The sequence below is a fragment of the Mobula hypostoma genome, chromosome 1 (genome assembly GCF_963921235.1).
Source record: "Mobula hypostoma chromosome 1, sMobHyp1.1, whole genome shotgun sequence".
Taxonomy (NCBI): Eukaryota; Metazoa; Chordata; class Chondrichthyes; order Myliobatiformes; family Myliobatidae; genus Mobula; species Mobula hypostoma.
In genome coordinates this window covers 111,810,103-111,830,023 of record NC_086097.1, presented here as the reverse complement: position 1 = coordinate 111,830,023, position 19,921 = coordinate 111,810,103, and the positions used below count along the sequence as shown (strand labels likewise).

The following is a 19,921-nucleotide window of genomic DNA, read 5'->3' as shown; positions in this document are numbered from 1 at the left end:
TCAATAATTGTCTCTTATTATTCAGGAAATTATAGGCCCAAACTGTTTAATCTTCCCCATAGCACATTCCACTCACATTGGAATCGATCTGCAGAACATCTGTTGCATTAGCTCTATTATAAGCATACCTCTTCCCAGGTAAGGACACCAGACTTGTATGCAATATTCCTAGAGTGATTTCAGGAGGGACTTGTATAATTACAAAAAAAGGTCTTTACTCTTGTAATCAAATCCTCTTTCAATGAAGGTTAACATACTGCTTGCCTTTCTAATTACTTACTGTCACATCAGGTTTAGCACCAGTGATTCATTTACAAGGACAAGAAATTCCTGCTGACACCAACAGCTTTTTATCTCTTACCATTTAAAAATATGCTATCTTTCTATTCTTTATGTTGAAGCATATTACTCCACACTTTTCTACATAATATTTCATTTGCCAAGTCTTCACACATTCATTTAGCTTATCTATATCCCATCTTCTCCATGGATTGTCACCTTGTTGCGGTGGAGAAGCTTGTGTGGTCCTGTGATCCCGACAGCAATGCTGTCTGGAGCCATGCTCCTGGTAGGGTCACCCATGGTGGTAAGGTCAAGGGTGAGGTCCCTGACAAAGAACAATGCAACCAAGACCTCAACGGTGGAACAGGCGGACGAAGTTACTTCGAACTCAACGACCATAAAGGCGAATGAAGGCTGCAACAAATCCATCAGCTCCCATCGTTGTGGTTTCCATGCCATTGGAATCAGTTGGTTGATTTGTGAAGCATCGTGTGCTTCTTGGAGTGCAACATCACGTACACATTAAACAAATACATGCACAGGCGTCTTCGCTCTGTGGGCCACTTCTTCAGAACAAAGACCATCATCCTCGACGACGACTATATCCCATAGAAGTTTCTTGGCATGCTCCTTTTAATTCCCACCACATTCAACTTTGAAATATAAAAGTTACATTTATTACATCAGTTCCTCATGCAAATAATTAAGATTGTGAACAGCTTGTTTCCTATTACAATGTTTTCATACCTTCAATAGTTTAGCCTTCCGACCAGAAAATGATTAGTTTATTCCCACCATCATTTTAGAAGTCCTTAATGCACGTGATTTTTATTATGTTCATTCCCATCCGCACTAACTTTATTGAACAGTTTCTTGGAATCTTTCAAAGGCCTTTGGAGAGCCCCATGCCCATTAGGTCTCTATTACTTTGTTACTTATTTTAATCTTATCTCTTGGAACACACTGCAAAGATTCACTAGCTGATTAATGCTCTGACCAGAAAAAAACATTTCCACTAGATGCAATTTCATCTGCTCAATATCAATTCATGGTCATGAACATGCCCACCTGCAAGACAATCAGAAGCATTAAGGTCAAACACAGGCAAGAAGGTCATTCTAATTACAGGAAGAGAGTCATTCCTAAACTAAACAAGAATATAATCACACTCAGCAAATCAACTACACTTGCTTCTAAATTATCTTTTCCACTTGCTGTATTCTGCAACCTTCAAGCCTTCACTGAACTCGACCCAAATATATCTTGTTATTAGTTTAATGTGGTGGGCAATGTTCCCTCTGTGTGTGTTCTTTTTTTTAAACAGGTGCACAGACCATCCATTGCACTGAGCAGGAAATTTTTTACACAGCCTGAAAACTGGCCAGCTAAATTGTGGTAAAAATAACATACAGAATCCAAAGCTGAAGGGATAGGATTTTCATTTTCCTGTACCACATCACAACTCTTTTAATCATGAAACTTAAAGATAGCCTCATGGAAATCTGAAGCTGTTGTCTGACAATTGAAAAAGAAGGATATTCACCATGCATTTCTCCATGTTTAAAATGACATTTGCAAAGAATGTTCTTACAGCATGGGAGCTATTTTATCTGAAATAGATCATCTTCAGGAAACTATTGCATGTTGAAAAATTCAAAAATAAAGTTTTACACCACCCAAGAGCTTAAGCACATACAGTATTTAAAGCATAACTTCCGAGACAAAGGTATTTCTGTCTCTTTAATGCAGTCGAATTTGCACTTTACAGATACAAATTCCATTTTCCAGAAACCAAAAATATTCCCCAGCACAGTATAAACACCTGTTCAGCTTGTCTCAGCAACGGCTCAGAACATATTAGTAATCACTGTCAACATTAAAAATACAAATTCATGAAATAGAGATTCAAAAATGATTTGTGCACTGCTACTTATTATATAGAATAAAGCAAGGAGTCTGAGAAATACAGGCTGACAGGTCCCATAATCAATTATTAGTTTGCATCAGTTATCTGATCATAACCAAAATAGAAGTCTAGATGTTGAAAAATAATCTCCATGTCAACAAACTAAATTTTTAGGAAAATAAAATAGATCAAGGTTCCCAGTGCAAATCACAACAGCTTCAAAGAACTATTGACCCTTACAACTGAAGAAAAAGACTTTCTGTAATGTCCATTAAAGCTGCATCAGCTCTCTGAATTTTTTTCTAATTAGTCCAAGTTTCAATTGCCTCTCCATTCCAACGACACCCCACCACCCCCACCCCACACACACCATCGTTGAATTTTGATTCACTTTTAAATATTTATCAAATTTCCTTTAGGAAGTTACTGCTAACTGAGCTTCCACCACTCTTTAGTTCAGCAGACATCCCACCCTGCAAAAACTCATTTCAGGGAGGTAGCAGCCCCCCCCCCCCGCAACCCCACATCTCCCACCCCCCTCCCCCCGTCGACCTCCAAGGGTTCTTTGTTCAGTGATTTTGTCTAATCTGTAAGCCAAGTTGGGTATATGCAGAAAATGTGGCATTAAAATATGTACTTATATTATATTATCATGTTTATTCTATCACAACTTTAAGCAAGTCTACAGGGAGTTTGGCTTCATCATGTAGGACATCAATAGAGTAGCCCCTTAGCAGCTAGCCAGCTAGTTTAAATAACGTTAGCTACGTTAATGAACGAATGACACCTGTTAAAACTCACCTCAACATGTCTTTTACATTTTAACTCACCACGGGCAATAGAAAAGTCACTGTTACAAACAGTGCAGCAAGCAACACTCATCATTTTTGAGGTCGACTGTAAAGCTCGCCCACAGAGAAAACTGATAGGTCTACTTAGCACGAAGGGAAACCAATCAGGATACTCGCTCTCGCTCTCCCTCTCAAAAAAAAAATCGATTTGCGGAATATTGTATATCATTTCCAGGCATCAGGGAGCCACTATCAATATGAGGGAGACTCCCGGAACTTCCAGGAGAGGTGGGATGTCTGGTTCAGTGACATTCAACTTGCAAAACAAGTTTCTCCTCAACTCAGATTCTAATCCATCCACAATTTACAATATCAAAATTAATGCTTTAACTGCATCCGTTAGATCTCCACCTAACTGCCCCTACTCCAAGGACAACTACAGCTTCCGTTGAGTCTCCATGTAAGCAGCTCCTTTTCCTCGGTACCACTGCTATAACTTACTTGGAGAGTCCTTCCAAGCTTTGACACTCTTAAATACCTGGCCTTCCTCTGGGGCCTAACCAGTGACTATAAATGGTTTATCACATTAGATTAGATTCAACTTTATTGTCATTGTGCCGAGTACAGATACAAAGCCAATGAAATGCAATTAGCATCTGACCAGAAATGCAAAGAATGGTGTTATTTACAAAATAACTGCAAATAAAAAGTACTACAGCACACAAATATAGAAGTACTGAGGCTGTACAATATGGGTGCAATACTGCTTAGCGCTGTGATATGAGGTTCAGCAGAGGCACAGCCTCAGGGAAGAAGCTCTTCCTGTGCCTGCTGGTGCGGGAGCAGAGGCTCCTGCAGTGCCTACCGGATGGGAGGAGAGTAAAAAGTCCATGGTTAGGGTGAGATGCATCCTTGATAATGTTTTTCACCCTGCCTGGGCAGCGTTTATGGTAGATGTTCTCAATGGTGGGCAATTGGGTGCCAATAATCCGCTGGGCAGTTTTCACCACACGCTGGAATGCTTTGCGGTCCGATACGGGACAATTGCCATAACACAGAGATGCAGTTGGTGAGTACAATGGTACAGCGGTAAAATTCTGTCACTATCTTGGGACAGAGGTGAGCCTTCTTGATGCTCCACAGGAAATAAAGGCATTGTTGCGCCTTTTTGATCAAGATGGAAGAGTTCAGGGACCAGGTGAGATACTCGGAAATGTGGACACCAAGGAATTTGAAGCTTGATACACGCTCCACTACAGCTCCGTTGATGTAGATGGGGACGTGAGTGTGGCTCCTAGCATGCCTGAAGTCCACAATGATCTCCTTGATCTGCTGGGTTTTAAGGGCCAGGTTGTTGTCGGCACACCACAAGGCCTGGTGTTGGACCTCATCCCTGTAGGCCGTCTCGTCATCCCCTCTGATCAGGCCAACCACCGTGGTGTAGTCTGTGAACTTGATAATGGAGTTAGAACCATGTACAGGAACACAGTCATAGGTGAAAAGGGAGTACAGAAGAGGGCTCAGCACACAGCCTTGAGGCACGCCGGTGTTCAGGGTGAGAGTGGAGGAGGAGAGGTTGTCTAACTTAACTTCTGTTAGTCAGAAAGTCCAAGGTCCAATTGCAGAGGGATGAGCTGATACTAAGCTGGCGAAGTTTGGCAATCAGCTTGGAGAGGATCACAGTATTGAATGCCGAACTAAAGTCAATGAACAGCATTCTGACATAAGAGTTGGGGCTGTCCAGGTGGGTCAGGGCGGAGCGAAGTGCCATGGAGATGGCGTCCTCTGTTGACCTGTTGGTGTAATAGGCAAATTGATGGGGGTCCAGGGTAGTGAGCAGACAGGATTTCAGATCTGATATCACATCTAGCAGCTCTCATGAGAAATGCATATCTGAATGATTAGCAAGGACAGGATAACGGTAAAAAAGTATCAATAACTTCATATTGTCAAATAAAAGTGCCAGGGAATGCCACTCAATTTTGCAAAAGACTCCTATGCAAAACTGAAGATATACACTTTATTAGGTACACCTGCTTGTTAATGGAAATATATAAATCAGCCAATCATGTGACAGCAACTCTATGCATAAAGCGTGCAAATGTGATCAAGAGGTTCAGCTGATGTTCAGACCAAATATCAGAATGGGGAAGAAATGTGATCCAAGTGACTTTGTTCATGGAATGATTGTTGGTGCCAAACGAGCTGGTCTGAATATCTTGGAAAACGCCAATCTCCTAGGATTTTCACACACAACAATCTCCACAGTTTACAGAGAATGGTGTGAAAAACAAAAAAAAAATCAGTGACTGGCAGTTCTGAGGGCGAAAATATCTTGTTCATGAGAGATCAGAGGAGAATGGCCAGGCTAGTTCAAGGTGACAAGACGGCAACAGCAACTCAAATGACTACACAGTGGTGTGCAGAAGAGCATCTCTGAATGCACAACACAGCAGACCTTGAAGTGGATAGGCTACACCACCTTGAACATAAACTTGTGACCACTTTATTAGGTACAGGATGCACCTAGTATATGGCCACTGTGTACATTTTGATGAGATCAGCACCAACTGACAGAAAACAGTATTCAGACTCTGTCAAGTTTAGAGACATTTTATTCAAGAACAGAAGGTGAGCAGCTCTAGTTTAGTCATACCTAGCAATGGAATTTCATAAAAGGAATAGGAATGGGATTGATTGGGAACAGATCATAAGCAAAGGACATGGAAGCAGGCCACTTGGCTCACAGAGTCCATACTTACTTTCCAGCAACCATCCTTCACTAATGCCATTTTATTCTCCCCTCAAACTCTCCCATGCACCTACACACAAGAGGCAACCCATGTCCATGGGTTACCTCTCTATGTCTTCAGGATGTGTGAGGAAGAAACAAATATGGTCACGGGGACAACTGGAGATTAGACCTAAACCCAAGTCAATGAAGCCAAACCACTGCACTTCCTTCAGAAATACCTCAGAAAATTGACAAATCACTAACAGCATCATTCGAATAATGCAGGAAGATTCTCAAAGGCATGGCTACAAAAAAAAGTGTCAAATTGATCAAGCATGGTGTGTCCATATTGGGATATTTTGTCCAGTTTTCCTTTCCACAAGGCAAAGCAGCAGAATTAGGCCATTTGGCACATCAAGTCTGCTCTGCATGGTTGATTTATTATGGATTTCCCCACCGTAACCTTTGATGCCCTTACTAATCAAGAACCCATCAACCTCTGCTTTAAATATACCCAGTGACCTGCCTCCACAGTCATCTGTGGCAGTTGATTCCACAGATTCACCACCCTCTGGCTAAAGAAATTCTTCCTCCTCTCCATTCTAAAGGGATGCTCTTCTATTCTGAGGTAGTGCTCTTTGGTTTAGACTCTCCCACTATAGGAAACTTTCAAATTATTAACAGGTAATAGACACAGTCACCTCCAAGTACTAGCTACAACAAAATTTAACTATGTTCAACTGCCAATTCACTTTGACAAGGGACGCCACTGAATTTTGATCAAGGGCAGAGTTTAAAACTTACTTTTAAACAGTCTTCATTCAATACTCACAAGATTTTACTTCTAACAGCAATGCTGGTAGAAAATTAACAGCTAAGCTAGGGAGCTTAGTATGCAATGTGTATACATCAATGGCATGGAACAATATATTCTAACCTTTTAAACAAGGTAAACTTCCAAATGACACTACAAATTTGTGCCGGCTATTGTATGCCAATTAGTAACATATAAACATCAAATTGATCAAGCTTACCTGATGGTGATGATTTCCTCTCGATTGCCTTGGATATACCAACTGCAATTAGTTCCAGTTGGATAGTTAAAAGGCCAACCTGGACTTGTAATTATTCCATTTGGTGCCCTGAGTTGTTCTGGTACATCACCACAAGCTAAAAAAAAGGTAAGTTAGATAATTAATGTGATTAAGACAGACAATATTACCCAAATTAAGATGTCATTGCAATACCAAGATAGAGACACAGGACTGCAGATATTGGAAGCTGAAACAAAAAGCAAACTTCTGGAAGAAGTCCAGCATCCCTGGAAGCAAAGCGATGATCGAGATTTTGGGATGAGACCTCACTTCAGGACAGAATGCAGAGGGAAGATAATCAGTATAGAAATGCAAGAGAGTTAATACATGGAACTAGAGGAGAATATTGAGACAACAGTTGGTAGGTGCTCGGTGGAAACAAATTACAAAACTCAATTATACAGGAAATAAAATTCACCCACATACCCATCTACCTGGCCGCCTTCTTCCTTGGTTCACCTTTCTTATCCCCTTCCATACCCATTTCCATCTGCCCATTATCCCTCCCTTATTTGGGTCCACCAATCACTTTCCGTATCTACCATTTTCCCTCACCAACTTCAGAACATAGGCTCAGAACACCAAGAGTGAATTTATTATCAAAGTATACAACTCTGAAATTCTTCTCCAGATGGCCACAAAACTGCCTTTTGATCATCATGATCATCAACACCCCCCCCCAAAATCCCTCCTCCCCACAAAAAAAACAAACAAAAAATGGAATAGGCTCAAACAACAGGAATCCTGCAGATGCTGGAAATTCAAGCAACACACATCAAAGTTGCTGGTGAACGCAGCAGGCCAAGCAGCATCTATAGGAAGAGGCGCAGTCGACGTTTCAGGCCGAGACCCTTCGTCAGGACTAACTGAAGGAAGAGTGAGTAAGGGATATATCCCTTACTCACTCTTCCTTTAGTTAGTCCTGACGAAGGGTCTCGGCCTGAAACGTCGACTGCGCCTCTTCCTATAGATGCTGCTTGGCCTGCTGCGTTCACCAGCAACTTTGATGTGTGTTGCATGGAATAGGCTCATCAACCCCCAAATCCCCCTCTCCCACACACAAAAAAAAAGCTAGAAAGATAGGGCGAAAAAACTACAAGACTGAAAAGAAGTCTATAGTCCACGTCCATATAAAAAACACAGAAAACCTGGTGACATTCTTCAGGTCAGGCGGCAGGCCTTTCCCTCTCCAGCAGCAGAGCAATTCCACCAGCGATCGAAAGGCAGTCTCCCCTCTCCACAGCAAAGCAATCTCACTAGTGGTCAAAATGCAGTTTTCCATCTCCATGTGGAGTGATCTCACCAGTGATAAAAAGGCAGTATTACCGCATAGTACAGGCCTTTTGGCCCATGATGTTGTGTTGACCTTTTAAATCTACTCTAAGATCAATATAACCCTTCCCTCCTACATAGCCCTCCAATTTTTCATCATCCATGTGCATCTCTACATGCCATTTTTTTTTTAAAAAAGGCTCAAAACAAATTTAAAAGGGGAAGAATTCCCAATTTTACATCACTGCGTAAGTAGACAGACACATACTTTTAAGATAAAACAAAGGAACAGACTACACAATGAAAATCAGCAGTATGGCTGACAACAATGCATCCACCCCCAATGAATTCAATGCATTCTACACACGCTTTGAAGAAAAGGGCAATGAAATGCCACCACCTGTTCCAACAGCTTCTGTTGCACGTACCCAGTAACCATTATAGACATCAGATCAGCCTTGTTGTGTGCGAACAGGTGCAAGGCATTCGGCCCAGATGGAGTCCTTGGCCACGTCCTTAGATACTGCATGATTAGCTCTCAGGAGCATTCACAGACATTTTTAACTTCTCGCTTCTTCAAGGTTCCCACCTGCTTTAGGAATGCTATCATCTTGGTGCCAAACAAAAATATATAACGTGCTTTAATAACAACTGCCCAGTGACTCAGATATCCACTATGTTGAGGTACTTTGAGTGGTCAGTCAAGGTACACATCAACTCCAGTCTCCCAGATAACTTCCACTCACTGCAATTTGTCTTTTGCCAAAATAAATCCATGGCAGATGACATTTCCTTGGCCCTATATTCATCTATGGAATATCTTGTCAACAAAGAATCCACACAAACTCATCTCCAAAACTCAACACCTCTCCTTGACTTCCTCAAACAGACCTCAATCAGTAAGAATAGGCATGATTATCCTCAAAATAGTCTCCATAATCTCAAAACACCAACAACTGTAACTCCATCTACAAACTCATGGATGACACCATCATAGTGGGCCAGATTTTAAACATGATGAGACAGAGCACAGGAGAAAGGAACGGATTTTAAAGTTAATATGGAAAACAATACAACTTAACATTAACAATAACAATATTTTGTAGAAAGGATCATAGATTATTGCTTTAAATATATAGTGCAGTTCCTAAAGAATACAGGTCTTTTTATAGAATTTGATACAAAAATATAAATATATGGGATTTAAACATCCTGACCACACTGCAGTTCAGAAAAAGGAGATAAGAAACCTAGTGGCACATCAACAAGACCACAAAACCTTTCCCTCAATGTCATCAAAACAAGAGAAATGATCATTAACTTCAGGAGTACATACCCCTCTATGTATTAATAATGGTGCTGAAATGTGAATAAACACCGTAAGACATAAGAATAGAATTCGGATATTCAGCCCATTGAGCCTGCTTCAAAATGACAGAGAGTTTCAAGTTACTAGTGTAACTATCACTAGTGTAATCTGTCCTGGTCCAACCACATAGACAAAATGGTTAAGAAAGCATACTAGCTACTCTAATTCCTTAGGAGGATAAGGGAATTTGGCACGTCCCTGTTTGTTCTCACTGATTTTTATAGATGGACCACAGAAAGCACTCTGTCTTGATGCAACATAGCTTGGTATGGTAACTATTCAGCCCAAGGCCACCACAAACTGCACAATCTAACACCTTGTCGGGGTGGTGTTAGTGGCTTTTAACTCTTACATAGGCACACGGATGATGGAAAAATAGAATGTAGGTACGAAGGGTTAATCTTAGAATATGTTAAAAGATCGGCATAATATTGTGGGTCAAAGGACCTGTACTCTGCTTTAATGTTCTATGTTCTATTTGACAGCATAGAACAGAGAACATTCCTGACAACTAACTATCATGAACAAAGTTTACCTTTGAAGGTATAAAAAGTGAAATGAGGTCCGAGAGCATTCATCCTCTGTGGGATGCAGAATAGATCGGAGTCTATAAATTCAGTGGCTCTCCTACACTCTGACAAGAGCGGCTAGGTGACAATGGCCTTGGAAATTTTGCAGAAGAACTGTGAAGGAGTAACAGAATATTAAGAATAAGTACGGAAAGTGAATACAGTTTAGTTTAATACTAGACAACGGGGTGACCCGTTGGGGCACCCTTTGAGAGAAGGGTAGTGCAGTCTGATGCGGCCAGAATGAACAGTAAATTTTCCTGAATGCTATTGCTATCTCCTTGATTTGGAAATTAAAGAAGAAAAACTCAGCTTATTAAAAGACACATAACAAGACAAATATGTGACCAGAATGAACATTAAGTATCCATGAAGTAAATTTGAAGGAATCGGGTCTGGAATTAAATGTCCGATGTAATGATAGATTTGGCCTTGAATAATCACAGGAGGATTCCATCGATTCCTAGTTGGAATGACTTCTTTGGCACCAAAGGATGTCATTTGGAAGAGGCAATTGTATTGTCTGATGTTCTTCCTGAACTCATTTGCAATAGGTTTATCATTGCTGTACAAATTGAGGAGCTCATTAGGTAGAGGCTGCAAATTGCTTATCCTGACCTGTCCCTTCATACAGCAGAAATGTGTGGTTTCTCCAGTGAATAGGAAGGCACGACAGTGAGGGCATACTCTGGTCATCGAACCAACATCAGCAGAAACGTGACGGCATGCAACTTGTGCATTTTGCCTTGCTCTTCCTCTGTTGAGGTATTGTCGTCGAAAGCGGCCATTGTTGTCTTCAGCAACTCTCGCAATAATTACTTTGTGTCGCATATTCGAGTTGATCTTTCCTTTTCTCCTCTGTCTCTTCCTCTCACCTTCTTCTCTGCCTGTTTTTATCATTCTGGAGACACGCAGCCCTTTCATCCTTCGTCTCATCCTCTCTTCTACCACTTGTTCTTCTTCTCTGATCCTGGAGTCATGTGGTCCTGGCCTGATCAGATTCTTGTTCTCTCCTCTATCTGTGTCTATTGTTGTCATTTTGGAGACGTGCATATCTGTCCTCCTCTGTTTCGTCTTCTCTCATCTTTTTTGTCCTGACTCTTTGATCCTGGACTCGTGCGGCCCTGGCCTCATCCAATTGTTGTTCTTTCCCTCTCCTTGCCGCTTCCCAACGACGTTTAGTGTCATCTCTTGACCATAATGTCCCCCTTCTCTTTCCACACGGCATAATTAGGCTATCCATATATTTTCACCCTAGTGCTTGATAGAAGATAGGAAGCAGTAACACCCAAGCCTCCAAGCTGCTGAGGCTGGCCGTGCGCATGCGCAGTGGTGTGGCGTCGCGGTCTCCATGGAAGGTGGAGCCAGCTCTGTGAGCATCGTGAGGCGCTGCTGAGGCTATCCGTGCACATGCGTCGAGCTGTGGCATCCCGATTTCCATGATGGCCAATCGGGTCTCAGGTGAAAGATAGCCTGTTGATTTTTGGTGAATGAGCAATTTTATACGAATATATAACCCTGAACTTTGCCTGCATTCTGTAAGTTAGCGCATTTTAATTCGATTTAGCCAAAAAAAGTGCCGCTGTAATACACCGTTTGCGTTAATTGGAGGTCACCAACAGACAAACAGACAGACAGAGCACGAGAGTTTTAGTAGTATATAGATATGAAAGGGATGCTTTTTTTCAGGATCTGGAAATTGTAAAAATGGAAACAGATAGATTGTGTCAGATGACAACGATGGCACTGATAAGGACTTCAGATGTAAGTAATGTTGGAAAAGGTAGCAGAGGGCAATGAAATTGTACAGGTGGAGTATATAAGGGATTGAAAATTTGACTTGGCAAAACTAAATTATGAAGTTACAAAGAGTTCACTTCAGCATCAGTCAACAGTCAAAAGGCACTGCGTTTATACTGGTGACAAGGAAGCTTGGACTAGGTCTGCCCAGAGTACAGCGAAATGTAATTTCTCTGATCCAAGATTTGATATTAGTCAAATAACTTGGTTAGCAAGAGGAAGTAAATAAAAAAAATAGATCATTCTGCAAGTTGCGGGCATCTTTGACAGCAAAAGCTTTTTGTTTTGCCTCATCATGATTACAATTTGCTCTTCTTGAAATAGCCCGTTTGTACTGTGAAGGTATTTCTATAGTGAATCACAGAGAAGGTTCCAAGATTTAGACCCGCTGACAATATGATCTAAATCAGGATTACATTCGACTTGGAGGGGAATTTAGCAGCATCCTCATGCACCGAACTAATCTTTGTCCTCTTCGGTCAGGAGTCAATAATGCAAATACAAATAGTGCTGGTATCAAAGTCAGTCAAAAAAGTAGCATCAATAGCCACAATGCAGCCAACATTTATTTCTAAACCAGATAAAAGGAGAGACATCAGAGGTTAAATATTATTTTTATTTATCACATGTATATTAAAGCATACAGTGTTACGTACCCCGTAACTGGGTTGCCAAACCAGCAGAAATGGAATGCTCATTGGAGTCTGGATTACTGAAACTAATGAAGTTTTATTAAAGAAATAAGTAATACAGTACACTAATCGTAAGGATATAAATGTAACAAGTTAGCAATGATAATACACACAAATACACAGAACTAGAGTAATAGGAATCAACCAAACTCTATCGCAGTCTAGGGGTAAAATGATGTCTTAAGTGAAGCAGAGTTCAGTTCAGTTTAGTGCAGTTCGCAGTAATCGATGTTGTCGTACCATTGGAGAGGGAGAGAGAGAGAGATGCAATTTGGTTTCAGGCAGATCTTTTGGATGTCTTCGCAGTTGGTTTCGGGCAAACCCTTTGATGTCTTTTATCCCGCTGTGGTCACCGACTGTGATCCCTCCGTTCCGGATACCATCATTCTTCCCCGGTGAACCCGGCACCCAGGCAAGGGCGGACACACACCCCAGGTTCCCACCGATCGTACCTTTACACCCTGTGAGCCTCTGGTCGGTTCCCGTGAACCGGACCTCCAAACTTCCACCAACTTGAGGGGGCACACTACTCTTTCCAGGGTCTCGTGGTGTGTCGTGCCTTAGCAAACCTGCTCTTTTTATCCCCCTGCTGGGGTACCACCTGTCCATCAAACTTCAAACAGTTAAGGTTCAAAGAAACCGATCTGTCAATAGCTGAATTGTGTTTCTTTCCCGTTAATCCCTCTCTTCTCCCTTATTAGCATTTTGAATGTTTCCCCATTGTCTTTCTTATCTCTCTCATTAGCATCATCAGTCCAGTACCTCTGCTGGGTGTCACACATGACACCCCCACCCTTAAAAGGATTTTTACCGGGGTAAAAATTATGGGCATGAATGGACATTATTAGATACACAATAATATACAGGTAGTCATCAGCTATTCAGCTAATACAGAGAACTTTAAGTTTTAACACCTTGACAGACAGTCAGCAATCACATTGTCCGTTCCTTTTATATGTTTTATTCCAATATCAAATTCCTGTAAGACCAGGCTCCAACTTAGTAAGCGTTTGTTTTTATCCTTCGTAGTGGCCAAAAACACTAATGGATTGTGATCAGTGGTTTCCATGCCGGACAAATATAAACCAAAAAAGCTCGGACTAGGTCTGCCCAGAGTACAGCGAAATGTAATTTCTCTGATCCAAGATTTGATATTAGTCAAATAACTTGGTTAGCAAGAGGAAGTAAATAAAAAAAATAGATCATTCTGCAAGTTGTGGGCATCTTTGACAGCAAAAGCTTTTTTTTTGCCTCATCATGATTACAATTTGCTCTTCTTGAAATAGCCCGTTTGTACTGTGAAGGTATTTCTATAGTGAATCACAGAGGAAGTTCCAAGATTTAGACCCGCTGACAATATGATCTAAATCAGGATTACATTCGACTTGGAGGGGAATTTAGCAGCATTCTCATGCACCGAACTAATCTTTGTCCTCTTAGTCGGGGGTCAACAATGCAAATACAAATAGTGCTGGTATCAAAGTCAGTCAAAAAAGTAGCATCAATAGCCACAATGCAGCCAACGTTTATCTCTAAACCAGATAAAAGGAGAGACATCAGAGATTAAATATTATTTTTATCACATGTATATTAAAGCATACAGTTAAATGTGTCATTCTGTGTCAAACCAGATCAGTGGAGATTGAGCTGGGCACCACAGTATACCCACAACACACTCAGTCTAACCGTATGTCTTTGGAATGTGGGAGGAAATCCATGTGGTCACCGGCAGAACATACAAACTTCTTACAGAACCCCAAGCAATGTTCCACATTACTGTGCTGCAATACATATTTATGGTCCCAAACATCCATTATGTGGCTGTGAATAACAGTGCAAGGACATTTGGATGGCCAATGTTGTTCAAAAAAGGTTAAACAAAATAATGAGCAGCATTTACCCATTAATTGCTCCCAAACTTTGACTACTGAACGTAAATGCAACAAAAAGGTTAACTATTTACACTCAGAGAGCTAACATTTCCAACCACCAGTCAGAAACCTGTAGGTGTTTTTCCTTTACCACTCTAGGAACCTTTAGCCCCTTATGTAATTTGGGATGGAGGCTGGGCAGATTGGCAATTAAACAAAAAAACACACACATATTTACAGCCCATTACACCTACAACAGCTCTTTACAATGAAATCTTTGAAATTGCATTTTGTGCCAATGAAAGATGTGTCCAAGCTCAAGCTGGTGACTGATATCAAGCAAGGCCCAAGCAAAATGGTAATTCAAAAGAATTCTACAACCCACTATTCCTGTAAAGGCTTCAAGCTGTCAAGAGACAAGTTACCTTGCCTTTGTTCCTTTCTTGCATGTACTTTACCTGGTTTAGTTATGTTTCTGGCCAATTCGGACCTGCACCCACTTCAAGCCACAAAGTGACAGTGGGATTTAATAACAGCAATAATAATGGATTCTAAGGGAATGTGTTTACTCTCTTTGGAGATGGCTGTTGCCTGGTGCTTGTGATGTAAATGCTGCATTCTACACAATGGTTCATGCCAAAATGTCCTTGTCATATTGTTTGTGACTGAGGAGTGGCTAATGGAATTGAATATTTGTGAAAACTCTAGTGAGCAGCCAAATTCTAGATCATAGATTAGAGCAACATACATCAAAGTTGCTGGTGAAAGCAGCAGGCCAAGCAGCATCTGTAGGAAGAGGTGCAGTCGACATTTCAGGCCGAGACCCTGACGAAGGGTCTCGGCCTGAAACGTCGACTGTACCTCTTCCTACAGATGCTGGTTGGCCTGCTGCGTTCACCAGCAACTTTGATGTATGTTGCTTGAATTTCCAGCATCTGCAGAATTCCTGTTGTTTTCATAGATTAGAGGCAAGGTCTCTAATATATGATCTAGAATATTTTAGGTCTCAGAGACAGCACTAAGAAAGTCTCGGGAGCTCTTGTGTCCAAAATTTATACCCATCTCCTTTTTTGCTTGGGATTATTCCAGCCAGTGGAGGTTTGCTTCTGGTCGCTAACAAGCTTAGCTGCCGGGGAGGGGAACATTATTCCATAGATTTGAGAACAGTTCCCATAAGTTATATATAGTAAATATAACCCACTAAATATGAGGGAGAGAGAAAACTTGAATTAGGTAACCCAATACAAATAGAAGATAAAATCTTGGAATCCGTTATTAAACTAGTGACAAAACACTTACAAAATACTCATAAGATTAGGCAGATTCTAAGGAATTATGAAGATACTGTTAACAAATCCATCATTTTGTTTTTAAGCTGTAACTGGCAACAAAAGGGTTAACCTTAATGTGTTTGGACTGTGCCAAGCAAAAGATTCAACAAAATTACAGCAAATTGCTGTGCGAGTATTATAATGGCAGGCATAAGGATTGGTTACATGCAGTATGTAGTAAAGGGGAGAGTGGATGCCAGAGCACTGGAAAATGACACTGGAGAGGTAGTTTTAGGGGACAAAGAAACGGTGAATTAACTTAATAAATCTCTTGTATCTCTTTTCACTGTGGAAGACAATAGCAATATGCCAGAAATTCAAGAGTGTCAAGGGGCAGAAATGTGTAGTTGCTATTACTAAGGACAGGTGCTTGAGAAACTGAAAGGTCTGAAGGTCACCTGGACCAGATGGTGTACACCCCAGGGTTATGAAAAAGGTAGCTAAAGAGTTTGTGGAGGCACTAACAGTGATCTTTCAATAATTATTATATTCCAGAATGGTTCGTGAGGACTGGAAAATTAAAAACATCACTCCACTCTAAAGGAAGGAAGGTAAATAAAAGGAAATTATAGGTCAGTTAGCCTAATTTCAGTGATTGGGAAGATGTTGGAGTCCATTATTAAGGATGACGTTTCAGGGTACTTGGAAGCACATGATAAAATAGGCTATAGTCAGCATGGTTTCCTTAAGGGGAAATCTTGCCTGACAAATCTGTTGGAATTCTTTGAGGAAATAATATGCAGGATAGACAAAGGAGAACCAATAGATGTTTTCACTTGGATTTTCCGAAGGCCTTTGAGAGGGTGCTGCACATGAGGCTGCTTAACAAGAGCCCATGGCATTACAGGAAAGAAGTTTGGCTGACTGGCAGGAGACGAAGTGTGGAAATAAAAGGGCCTTTTCTGGTTAGCTGCCAGTGACTAGTAGTATTCTGCAGGGGTTGGTATTGGGACTTCTTTTCTCATTATATGTCAATGATTTGAATGATGTAAATGATGACTGTGGCCAGGTTTGTGGATGATAGAAGATAGATCCAGGGACAGGTGGTGTTGAGGAAGCAGGGAGACTGTAAAAGGACTGATTAAGGGACTGGACAAAGAAGCAGCAGGTGGGATATAGTGTGGGGAAGAGTATGATCATGCACTTTGCTAGAAAGAATGAAAGCATAGAGTGATTTCTAAATGGGGAGAAAATTCAGAAATCAAAAGTACAAAGGGACCTGGAAATCCTTATGCAGGATTCCATAAAGGTTACTTTGTAGGTTGAGTCAGTGATAAGGAAGGCAAATGCAATGTTAGCATTAATTTTGAGAGGACTAGAACATAAAAACAAGGAGAGAATCAGAGGAGGTTATGACAATTCCAGGGATCAAAGGGTATGAGGAGCATTTGATGAATCTAGGCCTGTGCTCACTGGGGTTTAGAAGAATGAGAGGGCAACCTTATTGAAACCTATCAAATATTGATAGGCCTAGACAGAACAGATGTGGAGATGATGTTTCCTATTGTGTAGAAGTCTAGGACCAGAGGGCAAAGCCTCAGAATAGAAGAACATCCCTTTAGAACAGAGATGGGAGGAATTTCTTTAGCCAGAAGGTGGAGAATCTGTGGAATTCATTGCCATGGCTGTGGAGGCCGTTACTGGGTATACTTAAAGCAGAAGTTGATAGACTCTTGATTAGTTATTAAGTTGTCAAAGGTGAAGGGAAGAGAATGGGGCTGAAAGAGATAAACAATCAGCCACAATGGAATGGCGGAGCAGACTTAATGGTCCGAGTGGCCTAAGTGTGCCTAAATATGCCCCTAGCTTTTACAGTCCTATCTATCCAGCTACTCTCTGTCTCTCTCTCCCTGAATTTTGGTTGTGCAAAGTTCTCCTACTAATTACCTGCATACTGGAGCTCCTTGAGACCATCGACTGAGCACTAGTAAGCAGTCAATAAACTGTTCCATGTCTAGTAGGAGGAGAATTAACACTAAAGCCAAATTTAAAAAAGAAATCTACTTAAGTAAAAGGGGAACCAAACCTCCAGTTGTTGTACATGAACAGATATCTGAGGGCTCGAGTTCCTATCTAAACTACTTCAACTTGGTAAGATTAGCGAAGAAATCAGAATGCAATATATTACCAATGTGAGTCTAATGCAGGGATTCCCAACCTTTTTTTTATGCCATGGACCCCGACCATTAATGGAATCTGGCTTCTGGATTAAAATGGTATGGGACAAGATCCAGAGAATGCCTGAGGAAAAGGGAACAACAAAATAAGGATGGACAATAGTCATGCCACAAGTACAAACATATTCTGTTACACAACCAGTATGTTATTAACTGTGTAAGTGTTAGGCACCCTAGATTCTTTTTATGTATAAATTTTATTTTAGATAGTTACTTTTTGTCTTCTGCATTAGTGTATCAGTACAAAAGAACAGATTTTAGATTTTCAAGCATTTTTTCCAAAAAAAGTTAGAGAATTTTTTGTATTTCATTAAAGTAACAAATTAAGCAATAGACCACTTTACAAATAAATACTTGATGACTTTGCAGCTATATAGGTGCTAATGATGAATGACAGAGTTAAATGAACTAATCTGATTAACTGAAACAGAAACAGGTGTAGAAGGAATCAAATGACTATTTCTATTTTTTTTTAATTAGATCTGTTCTTGATTATGGTTGAGTGGCTTATGGGTCAGCTTCATCTTCAACTTTTCAGTGTTTGGATATGATACAAATACAAGTTTAGGACAGTGTTGTGGTGTAATAAGGTCATCCCGTTTCTGCTTTACTGGTTGAAATGGGACAATTACCCTCATAATCGTGGAGGTTGAGGTTTATGTTAACATACTGGATTAATCTGAGGGGGCAAAGAAATGATCATTCTATTAAAGGTGTGTTGGAGGACTGTTGGGAATATCACAAGAAGAACGTTTATATCTTTAGGTGGCTGGGTTCTCATCATGCTGGGAATATAGGATTGTTGGATTATGCAATATGTCCTACTATAGCTTTCTCAGTAACCCAACCTTGTTTTTTTTCCCCCTGACGAATTTAAGTTTTAGTTTACACAACAATAAAGTTGCCTGAGAGTCAGCTGGTTCATCAATATATTAAGGAGAATTATTATGGTATGTTAACTATTTGTATAGATTGATCAAAAGATAATTTAACTGGGAATGATGGTGTGGATCTTTCTGTGCCTGAATTATAGACAATGATAAAGAAACAATTTATTGAGCATTTATCAGTATATACAGCAGTATTAGTTGCCATTCATTTTAGGCTTACAGTGAGTGGAGGAAATATGTCCATATAAAGTTGTAATTTGTTCAGATTCCTTTTCAGTTTTGATTAGATTTTCTAGCAGTAGGTGAGATTTAATGGTGGAAACTCAATAAATATTATTTCATATACAAAGTACTGGTTTATATGTTTGCTTCTCATGAGTCCTTACACATAGAGGAGTTGAAGTGAATGAGTGGATTGAATGTTTAGCTAAGAAAGCTATTAAAAGTTCAACAATGAATATAGACCTTCCACTTAGAAGCTAAGGGGTTGGTAGGGTTAACAAATAATTGGTTATGGTAAGACTGGTGGGATAATAGGCATAAGGGGAGGACATAAAACTGTTGGGTTGATGGGAGAAGGGGGTAAAACAAAAAGGGAAGGAATTATTTTGACACGACTTAGAATTGGGCATACTTTGCCTAGTTATTCTTTATATCTTGTTGGAAACATCATTCTGATTTGTGTAGGTTTTGCCATCATTATGAAAGAGTTGAACATATACTATTACAGTGTGAGGCATATAAGGTTGAAAGAAATATGCAAGCTTCATTACAATCTTTGGGGGTGGGGTGATAGTTTTCATTTAAAAACCAAGTTATGGGAGGACTCTAATTCATAGTACAGTCTTTCTTTAGATTAGATTAGATTAGATTAACCCACAATCTATAGGGATTTTCATTTTTCAGGGTAATTTAGCTTTCATTTGAAAGAGTAATTAGGGTTTTCCCCCAATTTTCTACACCACACTCCAGTCTAGTTGGTGGCGGTAATGCACCTTTAAATTAGACTACCAACCACCATAAAAAGTCAGGAGGAGGAGGAATCAAACTGGGTGAAAGACAAACAAACTAAAAGGTGAGGATGTGGCAGATGTGACAATTTAATCTTCAAATTATCAATTCTTACACCATGGCAAGAGTGAG

At 40.4% G+C, this 19,921-nt stretch overlaps 1 protein-coding gene across 1 annotated transcript in view; it reads right to left on the bottom strand.

Annotated features, from left to right (window-relative positions):
- The window catches only part of lrp12 (low density lipoprotein receptor-related protein 12), an 83,271-nt gene that overhangs the window by 27,914 nt on the left and 35,436 nt on the right, over positions 1 to 19,921 (bottom strand). Inside the window, exon 3 of the mRNA XM_063054915.1 lies at positions 6,748 to 6,883. Coding sequence (XP_062910985.1) covers positions 6,748 to 6,883 — 136 coding nt within the window. The remainder of the gene's footprint in view (positions 1 to 6,747; positions 6,884 to 19,921) is intronic.